General features: G+C 44.3%; 1 protein-coding gene across 1 annotated transcript in view; it reads left to right on the top strand.

The window, feature by feature from the left end:
* DCTN5 (dynactin subunit 5) overlaps nucleotides 1-23,322 on the top strand; it is a 66,903-nt gene that overhangs the window by 6,135 nt on the left and 37,446 nt on the right. The window contains exons 2-3 of the mRNA XM_078664801.1: nucleotides 5,450-5,518; nucleotides 15,590-15,708. Coding sequence (XP_078520927.1) covers nucleotides 5,450-5,518; nucleotides 15,590-15,708 — 188 coding nt within the window. The remainder of the gene's footprint in view (nucleotides 1-5,449; nucleotides 5,519-15,589; nucleotides 15,709-23,322) is intronic.

The raw sequence follows: 23,322 nt of genomic DNA, 5'->3' as shown, positions 1-23,322 counted from the left end.
GGTGGTTTGACGCAGCCTGCTCACAAGCAAATATTTTTGGAGGCAAGCACTGGGATGCAACACAGGGCTCAGTTGAAATAAAGAGGTGTAGGGTTTTTATAACAGAACCCTGTGGCAAAGAAAGCAGGAGATTATGGATTCCAATCTCCCAGCATTGATGGCAGCTGGTAAGACTAAAGGCACAAGGTGTTTCTGTCTTACAGTCAACCGTATTAGGAATGATGATTTTAGTAAGTCTCCTCTTCTCTTACACCCCCCTGCCCGATGACTGAGTTTCCCATCTTTTACGGTTTCCACTGCAGCCCATTTCATAGGAGAAGTTTCTGTTTTAAACCTTATGTTGGATGTAGAAGAAGTTGTTAAAGCTCTCAAGGTACCCACTGTTTTTATTTAAGAGCAATTCTGACCGATGCATACAAACGTTCATAATGAATTGAAAGTGGCCTCCCTTCCTCCTTCCTGGGCTTGCTCTATAATTGTTCCTATTTTTAAAAAGTGTTACCGCATTGATCCACGCTGCTATCGACCAATGTCGCTCATTGATTTCTCCTCTAAAATCTTGGGGGGAGTTCTATAACTGCATCAGAATTTGGCCAAATGCCAACAACATCTTGAGCTTTTGCCAGCACGTCTTCAGGGAGGGACTGGGAACCGTAGAGCAGTGCCTACATTTACATCTTATCTTAGGCAAGTATGTGTCTGCCAGACACTGCCTACTGTACCTTGGTTTCATGAAATGTCTAGCGTATTTTATTTTGTGAAAAGGTCCAAGCTATGGTCCATGTTGCTCGACCTGGGTCTTGATGCCACCCTGGGACGTTTTTTTCCATGTGAATTTATCTGCCAGAGTTAGACATGCCCAGAATGGGGAGTGTACTGAACCAGTTGGTTTCTGTAGAGGGATGCAGCAGGATGCATTCTATCACCCATTCTATTCAATTTTTTTACATCAACAAATTGAATGACCGTTTGTTAGAGAGCAGATGGATTTGACTATTTTACGCTGATGATACTGTTTGTTTAGCCCTTACACCCAAAAGTTTTTCATCCCTAATATTGTCCTTTTCATTTTTTATGACATCACTGAATGTGGGCATTAATTACTCCAAGTCTCACATGAGGGTGTTTGGTGCCACACACAGCAATATGAGACTAATTCATTTTAATTCCAAAATGCTGTCAGCAGTTTCTAAGTTTCCATACTCGGGGATTTGTTTTAATCACAAAGGTTCTTGGTCTGCCAATGCAGCCATAAGATGTCTTAAATTTTCAGTCTGTGGGTGCCCTTTTTAGGTCTCGCCTGGCGACGCAGCGCGATAGCGCTGTCGCAAGCGAGATCTATTGTCACTGACTTGCCTCTCAAGGGAGACAAGAGATGGGCACGTGCAGGACAGACTGGAAATGTGCACGCCCGCGTGATCAAGCACGTACAGTCACGCGATGTGCCGATTTCCTGTCCCCCTTCCGTCCTCGCAAGCCAAGCAATTTTTCAGACTTGGTTTTGGAGATGTTACACACATGGAGACACTTTCCGCCAACACACACCAGCCAGCAGGAAATAAAATCTGTCCAAAGCACTTGGAAAGTTAACAAGCACACAAAGCTCGGCGTACTGGATTGCAGGTTTCACCTATCAACAGGCCGCTTGCAGGGCCGTTACCCTCCGAAGTGGCAGCCTTCCGACTGATCTGCTCTCCGCTGTTCTATGAAGAAGTGGAAAAGGTGTTTAGCGAGAGGCCCGGCCCAGCCGAGTAAGCGTGCAGTGCCACAAGTGGGCAGATACATATCCGCGTGTGCATGTGCGAGACGGACCCAGAGCCGTCCGTGCCCCTCCCAGCCCAGGCTCTCCACGAGGAATGGCTGAGGTGTGTCGCCGAAAGCAGCTTTCATGGTATGCTGGGACTGGGAGCACTTGCGGCTCTCCGCTGTTCTACGAAGAAGTGGAAAAGGTGTTTAGCGTGAGGCCCGGCCCAGCCCAGCTCTGCCGAGGAAGCCTGCAGTGACACAAGTGGGCGGATACATATCTAAACCCCGCTCTGCTGGAAAATGTAAATCGTGACCTTTAAACTCCTGTAACTTAAAAACCTAACTCTAATAACATCTATCTAAAATCCTACAGCATCACTTTTAATCGTTCCTTCCTCCTCCAGGTATCCACCCTCTGCACATTATCGTGATTCGCCTATGTTAAAAACAATAAACTTTAACTAAAGAACATGCAATGTATAGGCCAAACGCCCTACGCCTGCTTCCAGCGGCAACCTACATACAAGAACAAACCCCAAACCTTGCGCACCTGTATCCAACAAAACCCCCCTGCAGAAAACGGGGTCTCCGAATGTCAAATAAATGAAATCAACGGGTATTGGGGAACATATTACGCCTAAATACTGATCTTCCAGCCACCGTGTCACCTCTCAATAAAAAACAATAAAATGGTGGCTGGGAGGGAGGGATTAGGGAACAATCTTCGCATATAAATACTTGGTCTATATGTGCGCCTTACACATAGCCCAAAAATAGCCCACTTAAGGCCTGGACCGTACCACCTCCCCCAATCATCCCGGGGTCAGGGAGAGGGGGCCACTTCCATGGGTCTTCCATGGGTCGTCCTCCCCCCACAAACCCCATTGTCACCACAGTACGTCAGCAAGTTGTTTTCATGGCTGACATGTGTGAGCCCATTGCGAGCTTCCACTCCTTCTCGCGCACCAATAGTCGGTTTGGGAACACAGAAAACCGACCTCTTCGTGAATAAAATTTCCTCAGATCCTTACACGGATGCCAATCACAGGTGGCCAGACAACACTGTCATTGCTGGTGAAAACTTCCGGCTTTTGCAGAATCCTTCAGAGGAGATGAGTCTGAGGTAACACGGCCGCAGAGGATGAAAGCTGCCTGGTGGTGCAAGCTGTCCGCCTACTCGTTGCTGTGATTGTAAAGTGGGATGCACACAGTAGAGTTGGTTTTAAGTCCTTATTTCAATATGCAACTAAAAGAACAATCCAACACAGCAACTACCCTTTCCTAGCCTTTTACATATCCATCCTTATCTGATCGTAGCGAGGTTCATAGCTCTACGCCAATTACAAGAAAAAATATTTTCGAAGTATTTGATCCATATTAGCAATTGGTAAATAATTAAAGCAAAAGCAAACAGGAACATATTTGCCATGATAAAAAAGAAATAGAGAGAATTTTGCAATGAGTCGAGTTCAAGCGCCAGCTGCTGAATCTTCCCGAATGTCAAAACATTTTGTGTGTGTTTTTGTTTGAGAAAAGCCTAGTAGGAAAAATGAAAGTGAAGCCCTCTGTTCGATGCGGGCATACATCTGCTAGGGAGCAAGAAAACAGGGTGAGTGGTAGACCACACTTACCTGCTACCAAATTTGTATCCTCTGAAATAAAAGCTTCGGTCTAGGCATGATGCTAACAAAGCAGGGTTAGAGATGAGCAGAATGGGACCCGCATTTTTATGCCCCTGGTGAAATAATATTGCCGACTTTTTCCTATGCCACGGGCAGCTCTTCTGGTAGCAGCTGGGCAGCTGCAGAGAACTGCCTTGCCACAGCAGTCGTTCCGGCCCAAGGTCTATAAAAAGTCTGGAGAGATTCCCCGGTCTTCAAAAAACGTAGGCTTCTAGAATAACAAAGCAGAGATATTGGGACCCTGGGTTTTTAAGGAACAAGCCAGTTTAACCTTTATCCAAAGAAGGAGGGCTGAGCAGACTCAACATTGCATCTGCAATTGCCGCATCAGGAAAGGCACTTGGTTGTCATGGACGGACTCGCCATTTGGACATTTTGGCATTTCCTGTTGGCAGGCTGAAACAAGCATTTGCAATGCAATAGGTCTCGCATTTACACGAGTTTGAGCTATTGACATTGCAAATAAAAATGCCTTTTATTTTTGTTTTCAAAATGTAAATAAAAGGCATTGTCATTTACAATGTCAATAGCTTAAACTTGCGTAAATGCGAGACCTATTGCATTGCAAATGCTTGTTGGTGTAGCTTCTAAGGTTGGGGAATACCCATGGCTCTTTTTATAAAAAATTAAAGCAAGTAATGTGTTTCAGACAATCTACGAACAGGCGTTTGGTGATATGCACCAGCCCCAAGCCTGCAAACGAAGAGCATCTTTTCCGCCGTAGATCGTTATCACAATCTCTTGGTTGTCCATACTTTGCATACCAGGAAGAATTGGGCCTCCCTCACACATTTATTGAGGACTACATTAAACGTACCCCCATACCCAGACACATTTATGGCTGGTGGTTTGGAACAATCTTAATGCATTATTTAACCAGCAATTAATCGTAGACTGCATTAAATGTTATTAGAGGATGAATATCCTGTGGTTGTCCTACATCAAAGAATGCTTCACGTCTTTGGCTAGATCCTCCCTGTTCTCTAAACCTACCAGCACAAACAAGTCCGATAAGAGGTGGCTGAATTACACTTTTCTAGAGAACAGGTGGTCAAAGAGGGATTCAGCTTAACTCAAGAAGCCCACAAACAGGCAATTCATTTCATTACAAATTAGTGCTGCAATCGCGCCCTGTCTGCGATATACAGTTAACCACTGTGAAAAATAACTTCCATTTCAGATAAAACTGAGCAAATACTTTACGGTATCAGACCGAAATCGAAACAATAAAGAGCACTCCCAGCTACTTTAAACACGCCATATATAATCAGTAGTACTGTCAGATTCACACAGATTTAGGAACTTAACAATAGTTATCTGTTTCACCAAAAGCTTTACCTGCTGAGTTTCCTCAGGGTTATAAAAAGCACTCACCACACTCTTTCTATTCGATTTATAGCAAGTTAATGGGTCCATCAAAAACAGTTCCATCCAAATTTTACTATATACAGCTTTAATGTACGTGATCCAAGGGTTCTCTAACCCCAGTCTAAGGAGAGGATCAGCTAATATATCTCTCCTTAATACAGCCTCATTGTTTTTCCAGATTGAGAGCCATAGTAGGGCGGGCATGACCATAATCTTGTCTTCTGTAAATGTGAGCCCAAGTTCCCTATGACAAATAAAATTGCTTCATTTTATCTTTTTCTGTTTATATTATGTTACATGCAATAGGTGTTTTTTATAACCTATATAGAAAACCCATAATCTATTCTTGTGCAGACCGGCCTTTGTTTTTCTTCGGACATTGCAAGATTCGTCTATTTGTGTTGCTGTGGGATCCTTTTTGAAATGTGTTGTATGTAGTCGAACTATTCCGGACTTTTAATGTGAAATGAATGTTACTGTATGTTTTAACTGTGAACTCTTATGATTATTTTTAATTGAATCAAGTATTGTTGGAGTTGACAGTTTGAATCAGAGTGTTCTTTGCAAGAACTCTCTCAAATTCTTGAGCCTTGGGGTGTCTTAATCATCTGAAGCCTTTCAGAAATAACTAACTGTGCGTTCTTTTCCTTTAGGCATCAGGAAATAAAGTCAGTAGGCAGTCTGTACTATGTGGAAGTCAGAATATCGTTCTCAATGGAAAGGTAATGGATTTTTTTTCTCTCTTGCTCTTTTTTTCTTTGAACGCCTTTTAGAAAGATAGGTGTAGCCCAGTGATGTGCCATTGCATTTACACAGTTAACAGATGCTTATTATTTACGTGCGGTGCTAACTTGTGTCTGCCGCCCATCAACATTTTACAATTTGGAGTTGGAGAGTTGAGCAAACATTGCTCACAGTCGCACTTGGTTGCTAAAAACTATTGACTTCCGTATTCACACAACTCTCCTAGTCAATTATCCAGTTCAGCTTGATGTTCACAATAGTGTTGCCAATTTGGCAGTCTTTGGTATGTGATCGCAATATTTGAAAGGTTCGATTATTGGTGCTTAGCTTGAACTAGGTTGGATTTGGGTTCAAAGTAGGGCTAGTTATTGCATTAGTATTGCTACAGCGACATAAATATATGAGGTATGTTATATTTTCCTACACACATTTAGGAATGTCTGCATGCCAGAGTGCTTCTCGGAATGAGCATTGCACACGTAATCTTTTTTCATGCACATTCAAGTAATCCCACTTATGTTGTTTGATTAATTCAGAATGGGTTTTTGGGCAGGACAGTGACTGAAGTACATAACTAAAAGTATGGGAACTGTGACCCTGAGTGCTATTGGGACAGGGGTCTGTGAGTGTAGGACAGAGTAGAGGTCTGGCTAAAGGAGCAACGTATCCTGCAACTATTTTGTGACCTTTCACTTTTATGCAATTGTGTATAAACAATATGTTGTCCAACTGCTCACTTAAGGACGTGTGCTTGGTTCACGTAGTCCGTAGCTAGCTGGATCCACCTAGTGAGACTGCGATCCTTTCTACTCAAATATCACTATCATTCTTGTGCAGTATCACAGTGATTATCGCCATCTGATCTACTCTAATATTTGAAGGCTTCCACTGGCCCGCAGCCAAAACGTAGCACATGTTACCACATAGGTAACCTTCAGTAGCCACCTGAAGCTACTGGAGGCATATGGGGCCAGGCCAAAAGCTGTACAGTGCCTAATCGATGTTAAGTAAGGGATGCACGCAAAAGTGATTCAGATCCAAAGCTCATGCTTCTGTTATCAGCGGACACAGTCTCTTATTTAGCCAGTCTCATTGAAACGCAACCGCATTGATTGAGAAGATGCACAACTCCTAAAGTACCATTCGAGGCCCGACATGTCCTAATACCTCATGTTAACATTTTCTGAAACCAGAATTTTCCTTCGGAGTGTTGTAATAAACGTTCAGTACAATCTGGATTTTCTTTTAAAAATGTGTTCAAGGTTTTACCTGCAGAATGTTATCAGATGAAACAGTGCTGTTACAAAGACTGTATTTTTCATTTGGCTACTGCAGCCAGGATCCACACACTAACTATCCAGATCCTTCCTCACAAGATATGTTGACTTTTTTGGGGATGATATTAATAAAAGATTGATATATTTGGACAATTTTAGCTCTAGTTTGACACCGACGCTCTCTGCAGACCCATAGTTATAAATACTTGAAAACCTACATTGAGTGGACTTTCACTCCACCCGATGAGTATCGCTGTCTCACATTATGCTATTGGCTATTTCAAACATCACTTCACCATCTATGGAGTGCTGAAATGCACAAGGGACATTTTACAACGAAAAAGTACACCTGATCAGCACATTTTAAATTATATACCTCAGGTGCATTTTATACAGAAAGCAGTAGTTTAGTTTTTTGTTGTATTTTTTTTACTTCAATCGGCATTTTAAAATATTTTACCCAGGACTCAAAATACCACCTACCCTGTTAGCCCTAACAATGCATATTTATTTTGCAACTGCTACAACAGTATTTGCCCTCTTGTAGCTTTTTATGGAACTGGTCCTGCTACTGCCTAACTTACTAGTGTTCTTTATCAATTTCAGAAGGATGAACTGTGTTGACCTTTGGTAAATTAAATCTTGTAAATTCAAAATCCCTTGTAGATGTTTGCATGTAACTTACTGAGCCGTCTTGCCCCCTGATCGCGCAGATGAGTTGCCTTGTGGCACATGCTACATATGACCTCAAAATTCACATGTTAGCATCCATGTGCAGGAGGTGGTCATCTGCCATTCCATTACCCACAATTTTTGCCCCAATATTTTACCAGGGTTATCATTCCTCCCCCTTTTATATTGTTGGGAAAATTGTCTTGCTTTTGAGGGGTAACAGGAGTAACAGGGTGCACCTCAGTGTCATTCGATTGATATTATAACTTAATTGTGTGGTGTGTTCTATGCCAATGCACTATATTCTTAAAATAGCAAGGCTGTCCGATCCACTTACTGCCAAGATCTTTGTGTAACCTGAATGTCACAGGTTCTAATTCCTGGGCGTCAGTTTACCAATTCTTCTTTTTGAGGTTGAGAAAATTAGTATCCTAAAGTTTGGTAAAAGTAACACTTATTCTTAGCAGTGATCTACACTATGTAGTGTGTTTTTCATTGCTAGTTTTTCAGCAGTTGGGCACAACCTAAATTATGAAATGTTGTACCCATAACTGTATAACAAATGAGTGATCCTGTTCTTATTTAAGGTAAGTGCTCTGAGCTGGTCCTAGTGGATGTCTCCATGTTTACTAAACTTTCTGTAATCAGATAAAGCAGCAGCCATTCCATTTCTCATATGATGTGATTGGTGGATAGATTTGTGATTCCACATCTAGGCACTTACTCGCAGTAGAGGAGGTGGCACAGTGTTGTGCACAGATTGGTCTGAGACTTTATTGCAGGGCACTTGAGTTCACAAACACCGTACCCAATTGAAATAATTCCCAAATGACCACAGCACATGCTAAGATGTTTCTGTAACAAAACAAATAAAATGCATAGTAACTAATGCTACATTTTACTAATAAATGTGACTGCTTGTGAACCAGTGTTGTGCATTGTTGCTTTGACCAAAATTGTCAACCATATAAAATGACATGCATTTACATAATTCTATGTCCAGACTGGAGGCGAGGATTATCCATACTCTCTTCACTTTAATTGGAATAGTAGCTATTTTTTATCAGCATACAGAAAAATGTCTATTCCTATGATGCATTGGGAATATTGAGACAGTTCGCAAAGAACATCAACCAATGAGAAACCAGAAACAGCCAATCAGGACTCCTCCAACAGCAACTCAGTCCTTAAATTATGTCCCCATATCCTCTTTCTTTGCTGCTCGCAGCCGCGTTAAGTGCTTTTTCCCTTGCCTCAACGATCATGTTCTGTGGTACTGATTATGCTGTTTCTTTATAATTGTACTTCACATGTTGTTTGTGCTAGGTTTTCCTTATACGGCTACGCCTTAGCCGTGCCGCAGGACCACTTTGCCCTCCCTTTGTGGCTTTCTGTTTGTGCGGCTCCTAGGTGCATTCCTCTATTTGTTAGGTGGCACCAGAGTTGCGCCCTGTTCAGCGGCACGTGATTCTCAAATTCCTTCAGATAGGGTTTGAGATCACATGCCGCGTCTGAAGCCATTAGCCTGGAGATTTACGCCCTGTTGAGAAAAGAGGTCTGTAGCCTGTGTTAGCCTCTGCTTGTTTTCCTTTGTACACCTTGCATTGCAGGGTCAGTGTTCACTCCATGCACAGGCGCGTGCTGCCTCCAGGAAGCTCCATATTTCCCCCCAGTCAGTTTGGCCTCCCGGCCTACAGTGTAATTGACTCGCCAGGGTCACACGGCCCGATAACCCAGCACTGTTTGCAGGGACACCATCTCCAAGTCTTGATTTCCCCAGTTATCAGTGAAGCACCAAGGGAGTGTGCCCCAGGGCTTGGACCCACCGAAGTGAGTCTCTGCCAGCCATACATTGTTGGCTGTCCCCCAGCCCCGGTTACTGCAGTGCTTGGCCTGCTCGCCCCATGCCTGAGTGTGTTCTTTGACATTGCCTGCCGAAAAAGGGTACATCCATTTCTGTCATAGTGGTAATGGAGGGGTTTGAAGAGATGGAAGCGGAGTAGAGCCCCCTAGATTGTCTTCAATTTGACTATGACTTTTGAGGCAGTCGATGCCACAATATACAGAGCAGTGGTGGAGGATATTGCTTCTATGGAGCAACACCTCTCTGAGCAGATCACATTTGCAAAAAATGGCGAACGCCGCCCCTACAGCCCCAGACTTGCCAGGCCCTTCCCACCTCTCAGCCCGCGATGAGACCCCGGCATAACGCTGCCACCAGGAAGGAGTGGTTTGCAACGCTTTTAAGCATCTTAAGCATGTTTTTTTTTAAACCAGGATCCTGTCCGTAGTGCCCCAAGTGAATCCCCTGCCCCACACCAGCCCCCAACATCCCCTCCCCTATCCCCAGACGACCCTTGCATGGGGATACTGACGAGAACCAAGATCCATTGAGGCCCTGGCTCCCCTCCTCCAACCCCTTCAGGCACATACACACCTTTTAGTACAAAGGAAGGAACCAGTGTGGACAGTTTTTTACGGGGTCCAGAGTATATGTCCAGATAACTTGTAACCAAAAAAGGATACTGAGTTCCCCGGGGATCAAAAGGAGGTATGGGAAAATGGAGACAAAACTAAACTATAGTCAGGGAACTGGGTGTTCCCTAGTTGGAACTAAGGGACCTCACACACCCAGAAATCTAGGTGTCATGCTTCATCATTGGTCCCCTGCTCCTCGTCAGACTGGCGCTGCAATGTCTGACGGGCGCCGTAGGCGCTCTTTGTTGGAGATCTTTTGTTCCAGCCAATAGTTTGTATGCGTGTGAGGGGTCTGGTGGTGGTGTAGTCGTGAAGGGAAAGTGAGGTTTAAAAGGAGGTGAGTCAGTCCACAAGGGATTTTATTCGGGTGGCTGACTCCCTTATTAAAAGGGTGGGAGGGGAGAAAGAAACTGTTTGATTGACAGCGGACTGACTCAACCCTCTAAAAGGTCGACATGTTTCATGCCTGTCTGGCAATTCTTCAGGACCTCAAAACAAATGTACTACACAGTGAAAAGTAATAAGGTAAAAAGTTAAAAGGATACAACCTCACTGGGTCTATCAGGGAGCAAGCCAACAGGTCCTACTCTAAGGGGGAACCCTACAATATAACCCTGGAGGGCCCCGCAGTCTGTTCCCGTGGGGTTGTTCGAGGAGGTTAATACCTTGGCATCAAACAGCAAAGGTGGAAAGACCTACCCCCCACGCACGGCGCTCCGACCGGTAGCGCGAAACAGCTTTCCCAGTGTCAGATATCCTTGATCCAGACGATCTCATTCACCCCCAGTCGGCGGAATGGACACCAGCCGAAAAGGTTGCTTCCTATGTGGCAGCAAGAATTAGGAAAACCCTTTAAAAGAAGGGCTGTAGTTGCCTCCGGGCTGAATGCCCCTGCCCATCTCTTGACGGTAAGGTATCTTTTACCGCCTCAGCTGGACCCCACCATGGCCACCTTCTTAGCCAAGCTTATGAAGGATCCCAAAAAGGGATTGACACGTCCTAGCGAGCTTGCCAGGACAAGCATGTGAGTGCCCTTGGCCCCCGAACACATTTTTTTGACATGGCCGAAGATGCTGGGTCTTCAGGCTCTATCATTTCTCCAGATATACTTTCCGTTTGGGCACACGAGCCATTATATTTCTGGGAAAAACGAATTGTGCGCTGTCGACTGAGTGCAGATGCTCATTCCTTATCAAGGTGGACCCTAAATTAGGTGATCTCGCGGTCTTGGAAGTTGGCGCAGTCGCCCAAGTAAGCCTCTTTGATAGGCCTTTATTTTTGTATTTTTTTTAAAAACTTTATTTTTGTCATTTCACAGAAGAAACATAAAACAACCCCCCCCCCCCCCCCCCCCCTCAGCGGCATGAAAACAGCACATATGCACATTGACAGACTCATTAAGGCACGGCCGGGCGAACCGCGGTCACACTGAGTTACACAGGCTTCAATAACACAGTACAAATATTAAATAGCAGCCAGCAATTTGCGAGCGTCCGGACCAGGACCCACTCCTCACTGCACCTCCTCCCCGGCTCCGGGAATTTGATAGGCCTTTATAAAGGAACTTGGAAAGTTGGTAGACACATTTACGTCATTCGAAAAAGCGTAGACCACCGTTAGGCAAGTCTTTTTACCATTGTGTTATCCACGGGCAAGGCAGGGGCCACTGGTCCATCCAGGCAGCTGCCCTGTACCATAGTGGCCAAGGCTCTAAGCCCGGCGCCTGCCAGTACCACTCCCAATATACTACGTTCTACCCGACCAGACAGTATTTCAGAGGCAAAGGATTCAATACTGCTGCCAGTTCCGATAAGTGTCATCACTTCTTCCTTTCTAAGGTTAGGGGGTTGGCTGGCAGGTTTCATTCATGTCTGGCACGCTATCACCCCAGAAGGGTTTCACATAGAGTTCTACGGCTCTCCCAGGCAAGAAGAACCCCTGAGACCCATTTATCCCTCTTGCGAAAAGATGCGAACTTCCTCTCGGAACCCCGTTCACGAGGCTTTATCAGCAATATTTTTCTCATTGACAAGGCAGATGGGGGTCACAAGCCTTTCATCAATCTTCACAAATTCAATGAGTGGCTTGTCTATCACCATTTCAAGATGGAGGGTATCTATCTGCTGTGTGAGCTCCTGCGCCCCTCCCACTGGATGGTTCAGCTAGATTTGAAGGACACCTACCTCTCGATTCCGATATTCCCTCCTCACAGGCGGTTCCTTCCGTTTTTCTAGCATCAACACACAAATGAATTTGGGGCTTTCCGTGGCACCTTGGTGCTTCACGAACGTTCTCAAACCGGTGGTGGAGTAGCTTCGGGCCAGAGGAGTGCACCTCATCATTTACCTCGACTATATGCTCCTTTTGGCAAAGTGTCCACACCAACTATCACTGCAGCTCCAGCTTGTGGTGACCTTGCTGCGAAAGCTTGGTTTTGTCATCCATGACAAGAAGTCTCTTTTAGTTTCCTCCCAGTCAGTCATTTTTCTAGGCTTCATGATTGACTCGACCAAGGCTTCTTTGAGCCTCTCGGTTCGCAAGCTTACCAAAATCAGGCACGAACGACGCAAAACCATAGCGAGATATCACGTTTCCTTCATCAATACAAGCGATCTTCCCAACTCTTGCATTATCAGGCTTTTCAGCGCCTCAAGGCTGAGGAGGAGTCTCACCTACTCAAAGAAAGTGGTCCTTTCGAAGGATATGATTGGTTGGTGGCTCACTCACATGGATGCTTGGAATGGGAGGACCATTTTCGGTTCGGCGCCAGACCTAGTCATGGAGTCAGAGGCCAGCAGATCAGGGTGGGGCACTCGCTGTGGAGAATTTTCCACATGAGGGGTATGGTCCATGCAGGAACAAGAATTACACATCAACTGTCTCAAACGTTTGGCAGGCTCCTTTGTAGTCCAGTGCTTGACCAGAGACGAGTTTCAATTTTGTGTCCTTCTGAAGATGGACAACATCTCGGCAGTGAGATATATCAATCACTTGTGGGGGGTACGCGCTAAAAGACGCTTTTGGACTTTGCGGCAGCTTCTGGCAGTAGTGCCTCAGTCATAAGGTTTTAGTCACAGCAGAATACCTGCCAGGGCAGGAGAATAAGGTGGTGGACTAGTGTTCTCTAAATTTCCAGTACTCCAGTCTTTGGAAGCTACATCCGGATATCTTTGCCTTAATCCAGAACTCTTAGGGATATTTTTCAATCGATCTTTTCTCTTCCGCCTGGACAGTCAGTTGGAGGCCGGACTATCTGGCGGTCGCCACGGATGCATTCCTCCAAGATTGGAGTCAGGAGAGGGGTTAAGCCTTCCCACCATTTGCGATGATCGCCTGGGCCTCGGCCCAAGTCCTGCGACAGCAAGCAAAGCGAGTGTTGGTCAATTTGGAAGTCTCAAGCATGGTTTCCAGTTCTACTGTAACTTTCTGGTCCATCATTGCTCCTCAATCCAGAACAGACTCCACATCAAATTGTTCTGGACGGATCCCTCTCACTGATGGCGTTGTAGGGCACAGGGGCAGATGGTCCGTCCTGGGCCTTTCACAAGAAGCTGTGGTCCTCCTCTCCAAAGCTGGGTGGAGAGCACGGTTAAACAATACAAGTCTGCCTGGGCGACATGGTTCAGTTAGTGTCTTGAGATATTCCAAGTACTTAATTTTTTGTCTACATTGGCCACAGAGGGCTTAGCCTATTGTTCCATCAATACATTCCGATTGGCGATTTCTGCAGGGCACGTGCAGGTAGAGGGATCTCCTATTGGGGATCATCCCTTTGTATGCCCGCCTACTGAGAGGCATCAGGCTCTCCTTTCCTCCGAAGCCTAGGCACTTGGCTCTCTGGGGTGTCAATAAGGTCCTCAACCTTTTTTTCTCTTGGCAGATTAATCAGTTTCTGTCACGTAAGGAGCTGTCCGCGAAGCTGGCGATGCTCCTCTGCTTGGTCTCTTGTAGGCGGGTGTCTGATGTCCGGGCCCGGGAGATCACAGGCAGGATTTGTCCCCCTGGAGTATCTTCCACAGTCACCAGGAAGACAAAATGTCACAGCAGAGTTATTTCTTAGCTTGCCTTTGCTGATGTCCCGAATTTGTGTGTGGTGCTGTGCTTTAAGGTCTATGAGGAAATGTCAGAGGAGTTCCGCTCTCCAGGTGAATGCCAATTTTTGATTGCCCTCAGAAAGCCATATAAGGCTGTCTCATCTCCTACTATTGCTTGGGGGATAAGGTGGGTAATGCAGGAAGCTGGCATTGATTTGAAGCTCTTTGAGGCACACTCGGCCCGCGGACCTATGACTTCAAAGGCCTTCAGTCTTGACATGCGTTTAGAAGATATTATGAACTTGGCGAACTGGTCTTCTGATTCCACCTTTTAGACGTTTTACTTCAAGCCTGTGCTTGACATGGCTCAATTGGTGGTAGATAAGCTGTGAACGTGCATAATCCTCGCCTCCGGTCCTAACATAGAATGGAAAATTTCTTAGCTATCGTAACAGAAAGTTTCACTCCTATTAAGGACTCCGAGGCGAGGATTATCACTCCCTCGGATTATGATCTGACTCTCACCCCGTGACTAGTAAGTACGATGCATTTGTGTATTACATTGTGAATCTACCTAAATCGTTGCTTTCTGAATGTACCTAGTTTGTTCCGATGAGTCTTTGGTACCCTGAATATAACAGTTACATGCCATTGCATTCTTGCTACTGCCTTTTGTAGTTGTTTACTGTGTTGGGTAGAATTTGAGTGACTACTATTTGTTTTGTATCCCAGGGACAGAGGCTAATAAACCAGAGTCTTGTTTGCGGGATGTCAGCTTGGCTCACGTGACAAAAGAGGATGTGGGGCTATAAGTAAAGGACTATGTTGCCGTTGGAGAAGTGCTGATTGGCTGTTGCTTGGGCTTATTTCACAATGGTTGATGTTCTTTGTGAACTGTTTCAATATTCAATATTCCCAAGGCATCAGTAGTTTTTCTGTATGTTGTTAGAAATTGCTGCTATGCTGATTAAAGTGAAGAGAGTATGCATAATCCAAGTCCTTAAAAGAGTGGACATTTTCCGTTACGATAGTTAGGAAATTTTACATTCCGGCATGCGTGTTTCATGCGCTCTAGCAATACATTATTTTGTGCGCTTTTTTATTAGTCATTTCTAAGTAACGTTTATTGTGTTGCAGTGTAATTTATACATTTTCTGAAACAAGAATTTTCATTTGCGGGTTTGTAATAAACAGTCTTTCGCTGCCACATGGAAATGGCAGATCATTTGAAATTTTCAATTTGGATTTCCTTAAAGGTTTTACATGCACAATGTTATCAGAAAAAAAAATAAAGCATTCTTGTGTTAAACTCTTTAAGTGCACCCCAAACATATGAACACCATTTAGGGCAAATAAAAAGAAGTTAACTGTTATATAGGTTTTTCATTAAGTTTTATTCCATCCCTCACCCGAGTGTTAGCTTGACATTTCTAATTGTATATTTTTAGAACTGTGTTTTTCAATTCACCAGGTCAACAGCGTCTGTGTTTGTTTGCCTAATTGAAAGCCCAGAGATTGCATGTAAGAATGGTTGGGAGATCTGATAACTCATTGATGCCATTGGTTAACTGTTTCTTTTGTACCCTAGACAATCGTAATGAATGACTGTATCATCAGGGGTGACCTTGCCAATGTACGAGTCGGGCGTCACTGCGTTATCAAAAGCCGAAGTGTTGTGCGACCGCCATTTAAGAAGTTCAGCAAGGGGTAAGCTTCTCTCTGCCTTCTGCACTGTACACAACACTTTAATAAGAATTGTGTTTGGTAGAACATGATTCCAGAAACTGTGTTTGTAGCGAATTCCACACTACTTTCCAAATTTAGTACACGAGGGGTAGGAACAAGACAATTTAGTTTGGGTCTTGCCATGCAGGTTACAGAGTTCTAAAATGGAGGTTGAACATGTAAAGAAACCGATGATGTTCAAAAGTATTTCACATTTTATCACTGATGTTGTAGAACTCTTTCAGCAGGGTTGTAGACCGGAAGGCAAAACATTTTTTTGCTTCCCTTACCATCAGCATTATTACCCGTATTGCCCATCAGCCACATGTAATTTGTATGAACTTCCTTTGGTGGCTTTGAGCGTTAATAGGTGGAAGGGGGGTGTTGGGATGAAATCGGCTATCTGACCACTTTCCTCATGTACAGGGCAAGCATTGTGATGCCTAGAAAATGTCCCTCTCAATTTGTGCTTTTTAGAAAAAGTAACTTTGGTATATAAGTGAGTGTCTTTTTTAATTTTAAATATTAGCCTTGTAAAGGCACGTTAGTTGGATTGCATGGCTCTGAAATTGACAGTAAGAGTTGGCATGGGATGGAGGTTGAAATTACTGGGTGGACTTTGGGTTGTTTTAGCATAATATTTTGGATGATGACAGAAAAAATGTATTGAAACCAAAATATTAGCCTTGAACAGGCCAGATTCACTTTCCTTTATTTAATATATTTAGAGCACATCTTTGCAGGGGATCAAGGGTGTGAGTATTTTTATTTTAGCACCATTGACATTGGTCAACTGTGTTTGACTGATGTAAGGGAGGGGCAGAGGTATATATCTGGATGTCACTGACTGCAAAGATTTCGGCCTCAATTTATTGCCATGAGTAAACCGTACAAGTATTGCAAAACCGAGTTGTACATGGTATTCTATTGAGACATTCACAAGACCAAAGGTGCATGCGGCTTGTGAGTCTCACTATGTCACGGGCTCTACACTGGACACTTTACTCTGTCTCCACTTCTCTCCTGGCCATTGCTGCCCCCATCCAGATGAATGCTTAGCAAGGACTGAACGCTACTCTGGTCAAGCTAACAAATAATTATTCTGCAGGTGTCACCCACATTTGCAAGCTCTCTGTACAATTTCAAATGTATGTTTTCACCCACATTTGACAGTTTGCAGTCTCTAATGCTATGGCCAGATGTGGCACTGATTCATTGCTAAGGTATTTGATTGGGCAGCTCCTGGGAGCTGGTCATGCCTCTTGAAGGCTCCCTTCCTCCTGTACCTTCAAAGAGTCCCGCCTTCTATGCTGCCACCGGGCAGCTGTCATGAACATGGGAAGGCATTTTAAGGGAGGCCCCTTCAGTCTACTGTCTCTGTGTAGGGACACCTGCCCTGGAGCGGAGTCTGTTGAATGACCATTTCACTTACCCCCAACATTCACCTGACAATGCCACCACTTCTGTCCTTCCTTGTTTTTCCTCACATCACCCCTCCCTCTCTCACTCTGTGTCCTTTCTTATAATCACTTACCTTTTCTATCCCTTCCTCTTCTCACACCCACTCCCCCAGATCTGTCCTGGTCTCTTAACAGCATGCTTGCCCCATATTTTCCCTCCCTCTTCAATTTTTATTCTCAACCTCTCCTCTCCTCTCCTCCCTTAGTTCACCATTGCTTTTTATTTTTTTTATTTTATGTAAGAGGTTTTATATAGCGCTGGCTGGACCCAGGAGTATCGGAGCGCTTTACAAGGTGTTTCAATACAGGTACAGTGTGTATAAGCACAGACAATGGATTAATAAAAGAGCAAGTCCACATAGGATACATGACATCTAGATAAAATAAAGTAAAAACAATTGCTAGACACTATGAGTACAATATAGCGGTCACAGTTTGGTGGGAAGCCTCACCTAAGTATACAAAAACATGCAAGAAAAACTGAGGGTCATAAGGAGGGGAGGTAAGGTGAACAGATTGAAGGAAAGGGGGTTGGGCAGGCGGGTGGTCACTAGTCATATGCGGAGCAGCTAGGTGGGGTGATGCAGAGGGACGAGGCTACCAGGGAGGGATTACAAACCCCAGTATTTATTAAGGAGAAGAAGTTTGAGTTCTTTTTTGAAGCTGGGGTAGGACTAGTTACAATGGAGGTCTTTTGGGAGGGCATTACAAATAAGTGGGGCATTGCCTGAAAAGGAGCGTGACTGAGTGGAATTCTTTTTCTGAAGGGGGGGGGGGATAAGTAGGAGGGTGTTGGAGCTTCTCAGTGATCGCGTGCAGCCTGCTTTGGTCAGTTTGTTGGAGAGGTATGTCGGTGTGTTTTGGTGGAGGATTTTGTGCGTAATGCAGGCGGTTTTTTATATGTGGATCTACCTTCAATGGGGAGCCATTTGAGGGATTTGAGGGCGGGAGAGATGTGGTCAAATCGTTTGCAGTCCGTGATAAGCCTAGCCGCGAGGTTGAGCACTGATTTAAGAGGTGCCAGGTGGGTTTTGGGAATTCCGGTATGGATGGCATTGCCGTAATCAATTCGCGATGGAGCAAGAGATTGGACTGCCAGTATAAAGTCATCAATTTGGATGAAGGGCTTAATTTTCCTAAGGTTACGGAGGGTAAAGAGGGCTCCTTTGGCAGAGTTATTGATGTGTACGTTGAGAGTTAGGCGGTTTTCAAGGGAGATGCCCAAGGATTTGACTGAGGTGGCTAGGGACAAGGAGCAGTTGAGGGCGTTAAGGTCTGTGATCCACTTTTGAATGGGGAGCTGGTTGTTTTTTGGAGAGAAAAGAATAATTTCAGTTATTTTTGGGTTAAGTTTGAGATGGTTCGAGTGGAACCAGGCTTGAATTTTGATGAGGGTGTTGTTGAGGTGGAGGATGTCAGCATGGGTTTTTATCTTATGGTAGAGTTGTGTATCGTTAGCGTAGAGGTGATAGTTAATCCCGGCTTGTTTGAGAATGAGGGTGAGGGGTTCCACGAAGAGGTTAAAGAGAGAGGGAGATAGTATGGATCCTTGCGGAACTCCTAGAGAGATGGGGGAGGGGTTCGAAAGGCAATTGTGGATTTTAATTTGCTGAGCACGGTGTTGCAGGTATGAGACAAACCAATTATGAGTCATGCCATTATGGCCGAATCGTTCTTTAAGGACTTTGAGAAGAACAGAATGGTTAACTGTATCGAACGCTGCGGAGAGATCGAGGAGGATCATTAGGCTTGATTCGCTATTGTCGAGGGAGTGGTGAATGTCATCTATAATGTTAAGCATGGCGGTTTCAGTGCTGCAGCCTTTCCTGAAGCCCGATTTGAAGGGGGTCAAGTAAGTTAAAAGGTTCTGTCAAGCTGAAGAAGGACACATTTTTCAAGGGCTTTCGAGAAGAGGGGCAAGTTGGAGGTAGGACGGAGGTTGTTGAGGTCATTAGGGTCAGCCGTAGGGTTTTTAAGAATGGGGGTGATTTGTCCCAGTTGAAGGGAGGTGGGGACACAGCCGGTGCAAGGGAGGTGTTATTGATCGAGGTCCAGGCAGGGGTGATGACATGTTTGAGGTTTTGAACGAGTTTAGAAGGGAGGGGGTCTTTAGTGTGGGAGGAAGGTTTAAGTTTTGCAATGATGTCAAAGACATCTCTTTCAGTGACTGGCTGGAAATTACGCCAAGCGGCGTTATTTTTAAGGCGAGTGTTAGGGGGATTAGAATCATGGAGGGTGGAGGGAAAGGAGGGGGGCGTGAGATCAGTATTATGGAGGGTCGTGGGGGGGTATGGGCGGGAAGGTATGGGCGGGAAGCAGGTGCGGTAGGGGAGATGTACAGCATGGAGGTAGGGGTCAGAGTCGGCAGGAAGGATTGCTCTATTTTCGCAATTTTTTCAGAGAAAAAGAGGGCTATTTCTTCGCATCTGGTCGTCGAGGCCATAAGTACAGGAGGAGCGGCTGAGGTTTGATTGCGAACAATGTTGAACAGTTCTCTGGGTCTGTTTTTGGCTTGGTCAAGTTGTGCTCCGAAAAAGGATGCTTTTTGTTTAAAGATGTGTTTTTTGTAAGAAGATCTTGCAAGTCTGAGGCGAGCTAGGTGCAATGGGGTAGGGTGCAGTCTCCATGTTCTTTCCGTCTGTCTCAGTGAGCGTCTTTCATTGTTTAGCTCAGTATTAAACCATGATTTGGAAGGAACGGTTCTTTGGTTTTTAAGCTTAAGCGGGGCCAGGAGGTCCAGGGTTTCGACAACTGCTTTGTTGTAGTGTTCTGTAAGCTCATTTGCGTTAAGTGAGGGCAGGATGGCGAGAAGTTGGGCATGGAGTTTGGATTCCAGTACATCCTAGGGGATATTATTCAAATTTCTGGTCAGTTTCATGGGTTTAATGATTTTCGTGGGAGGGGGAGTGGCAGAGACCGCTATAGAGAGCAGTATGAGATGGTGGTCGGACCAGTCAATGGGAACAATGTTGGAAGGGAGGGCTAGATCTTTGCTTGTAATTATGGCATCTAGGATAGCTCCTTTGGAATGGGTCGGGAGTGACAGAGTTGCTCTAGGTCATAGATCTCGAGAAGGTTGGAAAGGAGGGCGATAGAGGGGTCGTTGGGCTCATTCCAGTGGAGGTTGAGGTCTCCCAGGAAAATGTTGAGGGAGTTGGAAAGTGAAGATTGTGTAAGAAGGTTGGATAGCTCATCAATTAAGGGATGAGTATTGCCGGGAGGGTATATATGTTGTGAAGGTGAATTAGTTGGGAGCCGTGAATTTTGAGTTCAGCTTCAAGGTATTCAAGGGCGGAGTAATTAGTATTATTGACAAGGGAAATTTGTAGTTCCTCTTTGAAGATGATGGCAACACCACCGCCAATTCAGATGGGCCGGTCTTTCCTGAGAATAGAATAGCCCGGAGGTGCGAGGAGGTCCAGGATGCTTGTCGAGTGGTTTTTGAGCCAGGTTTCCGTTATGTCGATGGATTCACTAAGGATAGTTTCTGAGATTTCAGTGGCATGTCGCACAGCGGACCGACAATTAACAAGCATGCAGTAAAGAGGTTTCGGGGGAGTTTTGGGGAGTGGAAGGGAGTAGATGGCTGTGAGTTGGGGAGGAGGCCTAGATGAGCGGGGAGTTCGGCTACTCCCCAATATGACAGGAATGCTGGTGGCCGGGGGGGGGCTGGATATTAGTGGATGAGCGGTGAGGGTAGGATTTGCAGAGGTCGAGGATCTCCATGGGGGAGAGGGGGCAGGAGGTGCGGAGAGGTCTGTGTGTACGGCAGTGTAGAGGAGTCGTGCAAAACGGTTTGGGGGTAGCAGGATTCATATGTCTAGTACGAGCGCAGTTTATCCGAAGTGGGAGGGCTCCGTTTTTGAGGGAATAGAAATCAGATCTAAGATTAGCGAGATCAGTCATTTTTATTTCCCTAGATCTGATGTTCCCCAGCCTGGGGTCTGTCTGCTCACTCATATACGAGACCCATATTAGTGAATAGTGAGGGAAGAAAGAGGTCTGGTCATCACCATTATACTTTCCAATAAAATATGTACATCATACCTCTCAACCTCTCCTCTCCTTCTTTAGTTCACCATTGCTTTCTTATCTCCATCCTTATCTCATTATCTTCCTCTCCATCACCAAATGCTTCGATCTAACCTATTGTCTCTTACCTTGGTTCTCCCATTTTTTTGCCATTTCTGTTTACCTCTGTGGCTTCCCCCTCTTCTGTTTCACTCCTTTACTCATTTTTTTTGTTATCTCCCTGCTTGGTCGTGTTTTCTCAACTTCTTCTTTTTTCATCTACTTTTCCTCTCCACTTTTGTTGCCTCCTTCTCCTTGCCCCTGTTCTCCTCCATCATTCCTTCTCTTCCATTTTATATTCTCTGCTATCCATTATGTTTATCTACAAATATCTCCTCTCTCCTTTCTTGACCCACATACACCCCCACCACAACCTTTCAAAGAACCCCTCAGTCATTTTTATTTCCCTAGATCTGATGTTCCCCAGCCTGGGGTCTGTCTGCTCACTCATATAGGAGACCCACATTAGTGGATAGTGAGGTGAGAAAGAGGTCCGGTCATCACAAATTATACTTTCTAATAAAATATATACATCATACCACCTGAAATAATCACTTGTCCAGTGAGACCAACAATATACTTAAGTTATCTGTACCTCGTAGTAGCACACATTTTCCTTATTCTGCACAACCATGCCTACAAGTGAATTGCCTTCATTTTCAAACACTCTGGTAGTGACACTAAGCATCTAACTCTAAATGTCCGACGTTCTGAGTGGTCGCGTATCTGGCGAATTCTGTGAGTGCGCGTGCTGGAATGTTGCGGAGCGTGCTTGATTGTTGGGTGAGAAGTTTTACTTCTAGATGCATTAAAACCTGTTCATGTCACTCTAGTGCTTTTGTTTCAGTTCATCTGAAAGAAGGATTGGTTTTGACACTGTGAGTACCTGCCTCATGCTGCTTGGATTGTGGGGCGTTTAATCATTGAGCTCCATCCTCATCAGCAGGAGAGCTGCTGAGGTTCTGGCATGGTATGTCTTTTGTGCCTAAGAGGCAAGACCGAGTTTTTAAATAACTGGAAGAAGTGGCATGTTCTTAAAAGGTCACAGGAGTTGAAAGTGTATAAATGCATATATGGCATCTATTTTTAATATGCCAGAGGTTGATCCAGGAAAACTAAAGAGAGAGTTTTGTGCAATTGTTTTCTGTTACTTCCATACTTTGGCCATGTGTCCCCTATATGTGATTGCCAAATGATGGAACAGACTTTGTTTTCATTTTGTACGAATCCCACTGGTTTAATTCCCAATCCAGAATTTTAGGATACACATTAATTAAATGGAAGATGTGCCTTAACAAATGGCTTAATCATTATGAAGCAAAGGGTATTTTAGAACAGGAGCACGGAGAGAAAACAACTTTTAAGGGATAGCTATTTGAGAAGTCTCAGTTCTGTAAGTTTTGTTTGTAAAAACAAAAAACACACACATCATTATAAAAACGGCAACAAACGCATTATTCCTGATTTTCTTAGGCAGAAGATGATCTGTTTTCAAAGAATTCTACAATTTGAATAACTACTTAATTGTAAAGTAAAAGAAACACCCATAAAATAAGTGTACATTAAAATGAATGGAAGGGAGCATCGCCATCAAGCAGGAAAATGTTACACTCTTTTTCCTCTCTGACTCGATAAATCATTCCTTAATAGAGTATTCAAAAACGTCAAATTATTCTCATTCACAAAAATAAAAAAATAGACTTTTGAAAACTTCAATGAAAACACTTTGCAATTTTGTACCTCAGTAAAAAACTGCTGTGTGATTGTCGTGAATACCTACTTGTCAAAAAAATCCCACCGAATGATGCGCACATCAAATGAAACAGCCATTTATCTATATAAAAATGAAATTCAGTGCAAAAACTAAAGTTGAAATTAATTTAAGGTTGAAATGGTGGCTACAACACAAAACCTAAAAATATCCTTCAGTAATGCAAAATGTCAATGAGATGACATCCTGATAGCTTTCATATCTAGAATTGGGAGAGGTTGGATTTTTAGTTCAAATGAACCATACATTTCTGAAGAATTTTTATTTAGTTCTTTTTTGGTTTTATATAGCGTG

The sequence above is a fragment of the Lissotriton helveticus genome, chromosome 10, assembly GCF_964261635.1.
Source record: "Lissotriton helveticus chromosome 10, aLisHel1.1, whole genome shotgun sequence".
In the NCBI taxonomy this organism is placed as follows: domain Eukaryota; kingdom Metazoa; phylum Chordata; class Amphibia; order Caudata; family Salamandridae; genus Lissotriton; species Lissotriton helveticus.
The sequence above is the reverse complement of the archived record's forward strand: the minus strand, read 5'-3'. Positions and strand labels throughout refer to the sequence as shown.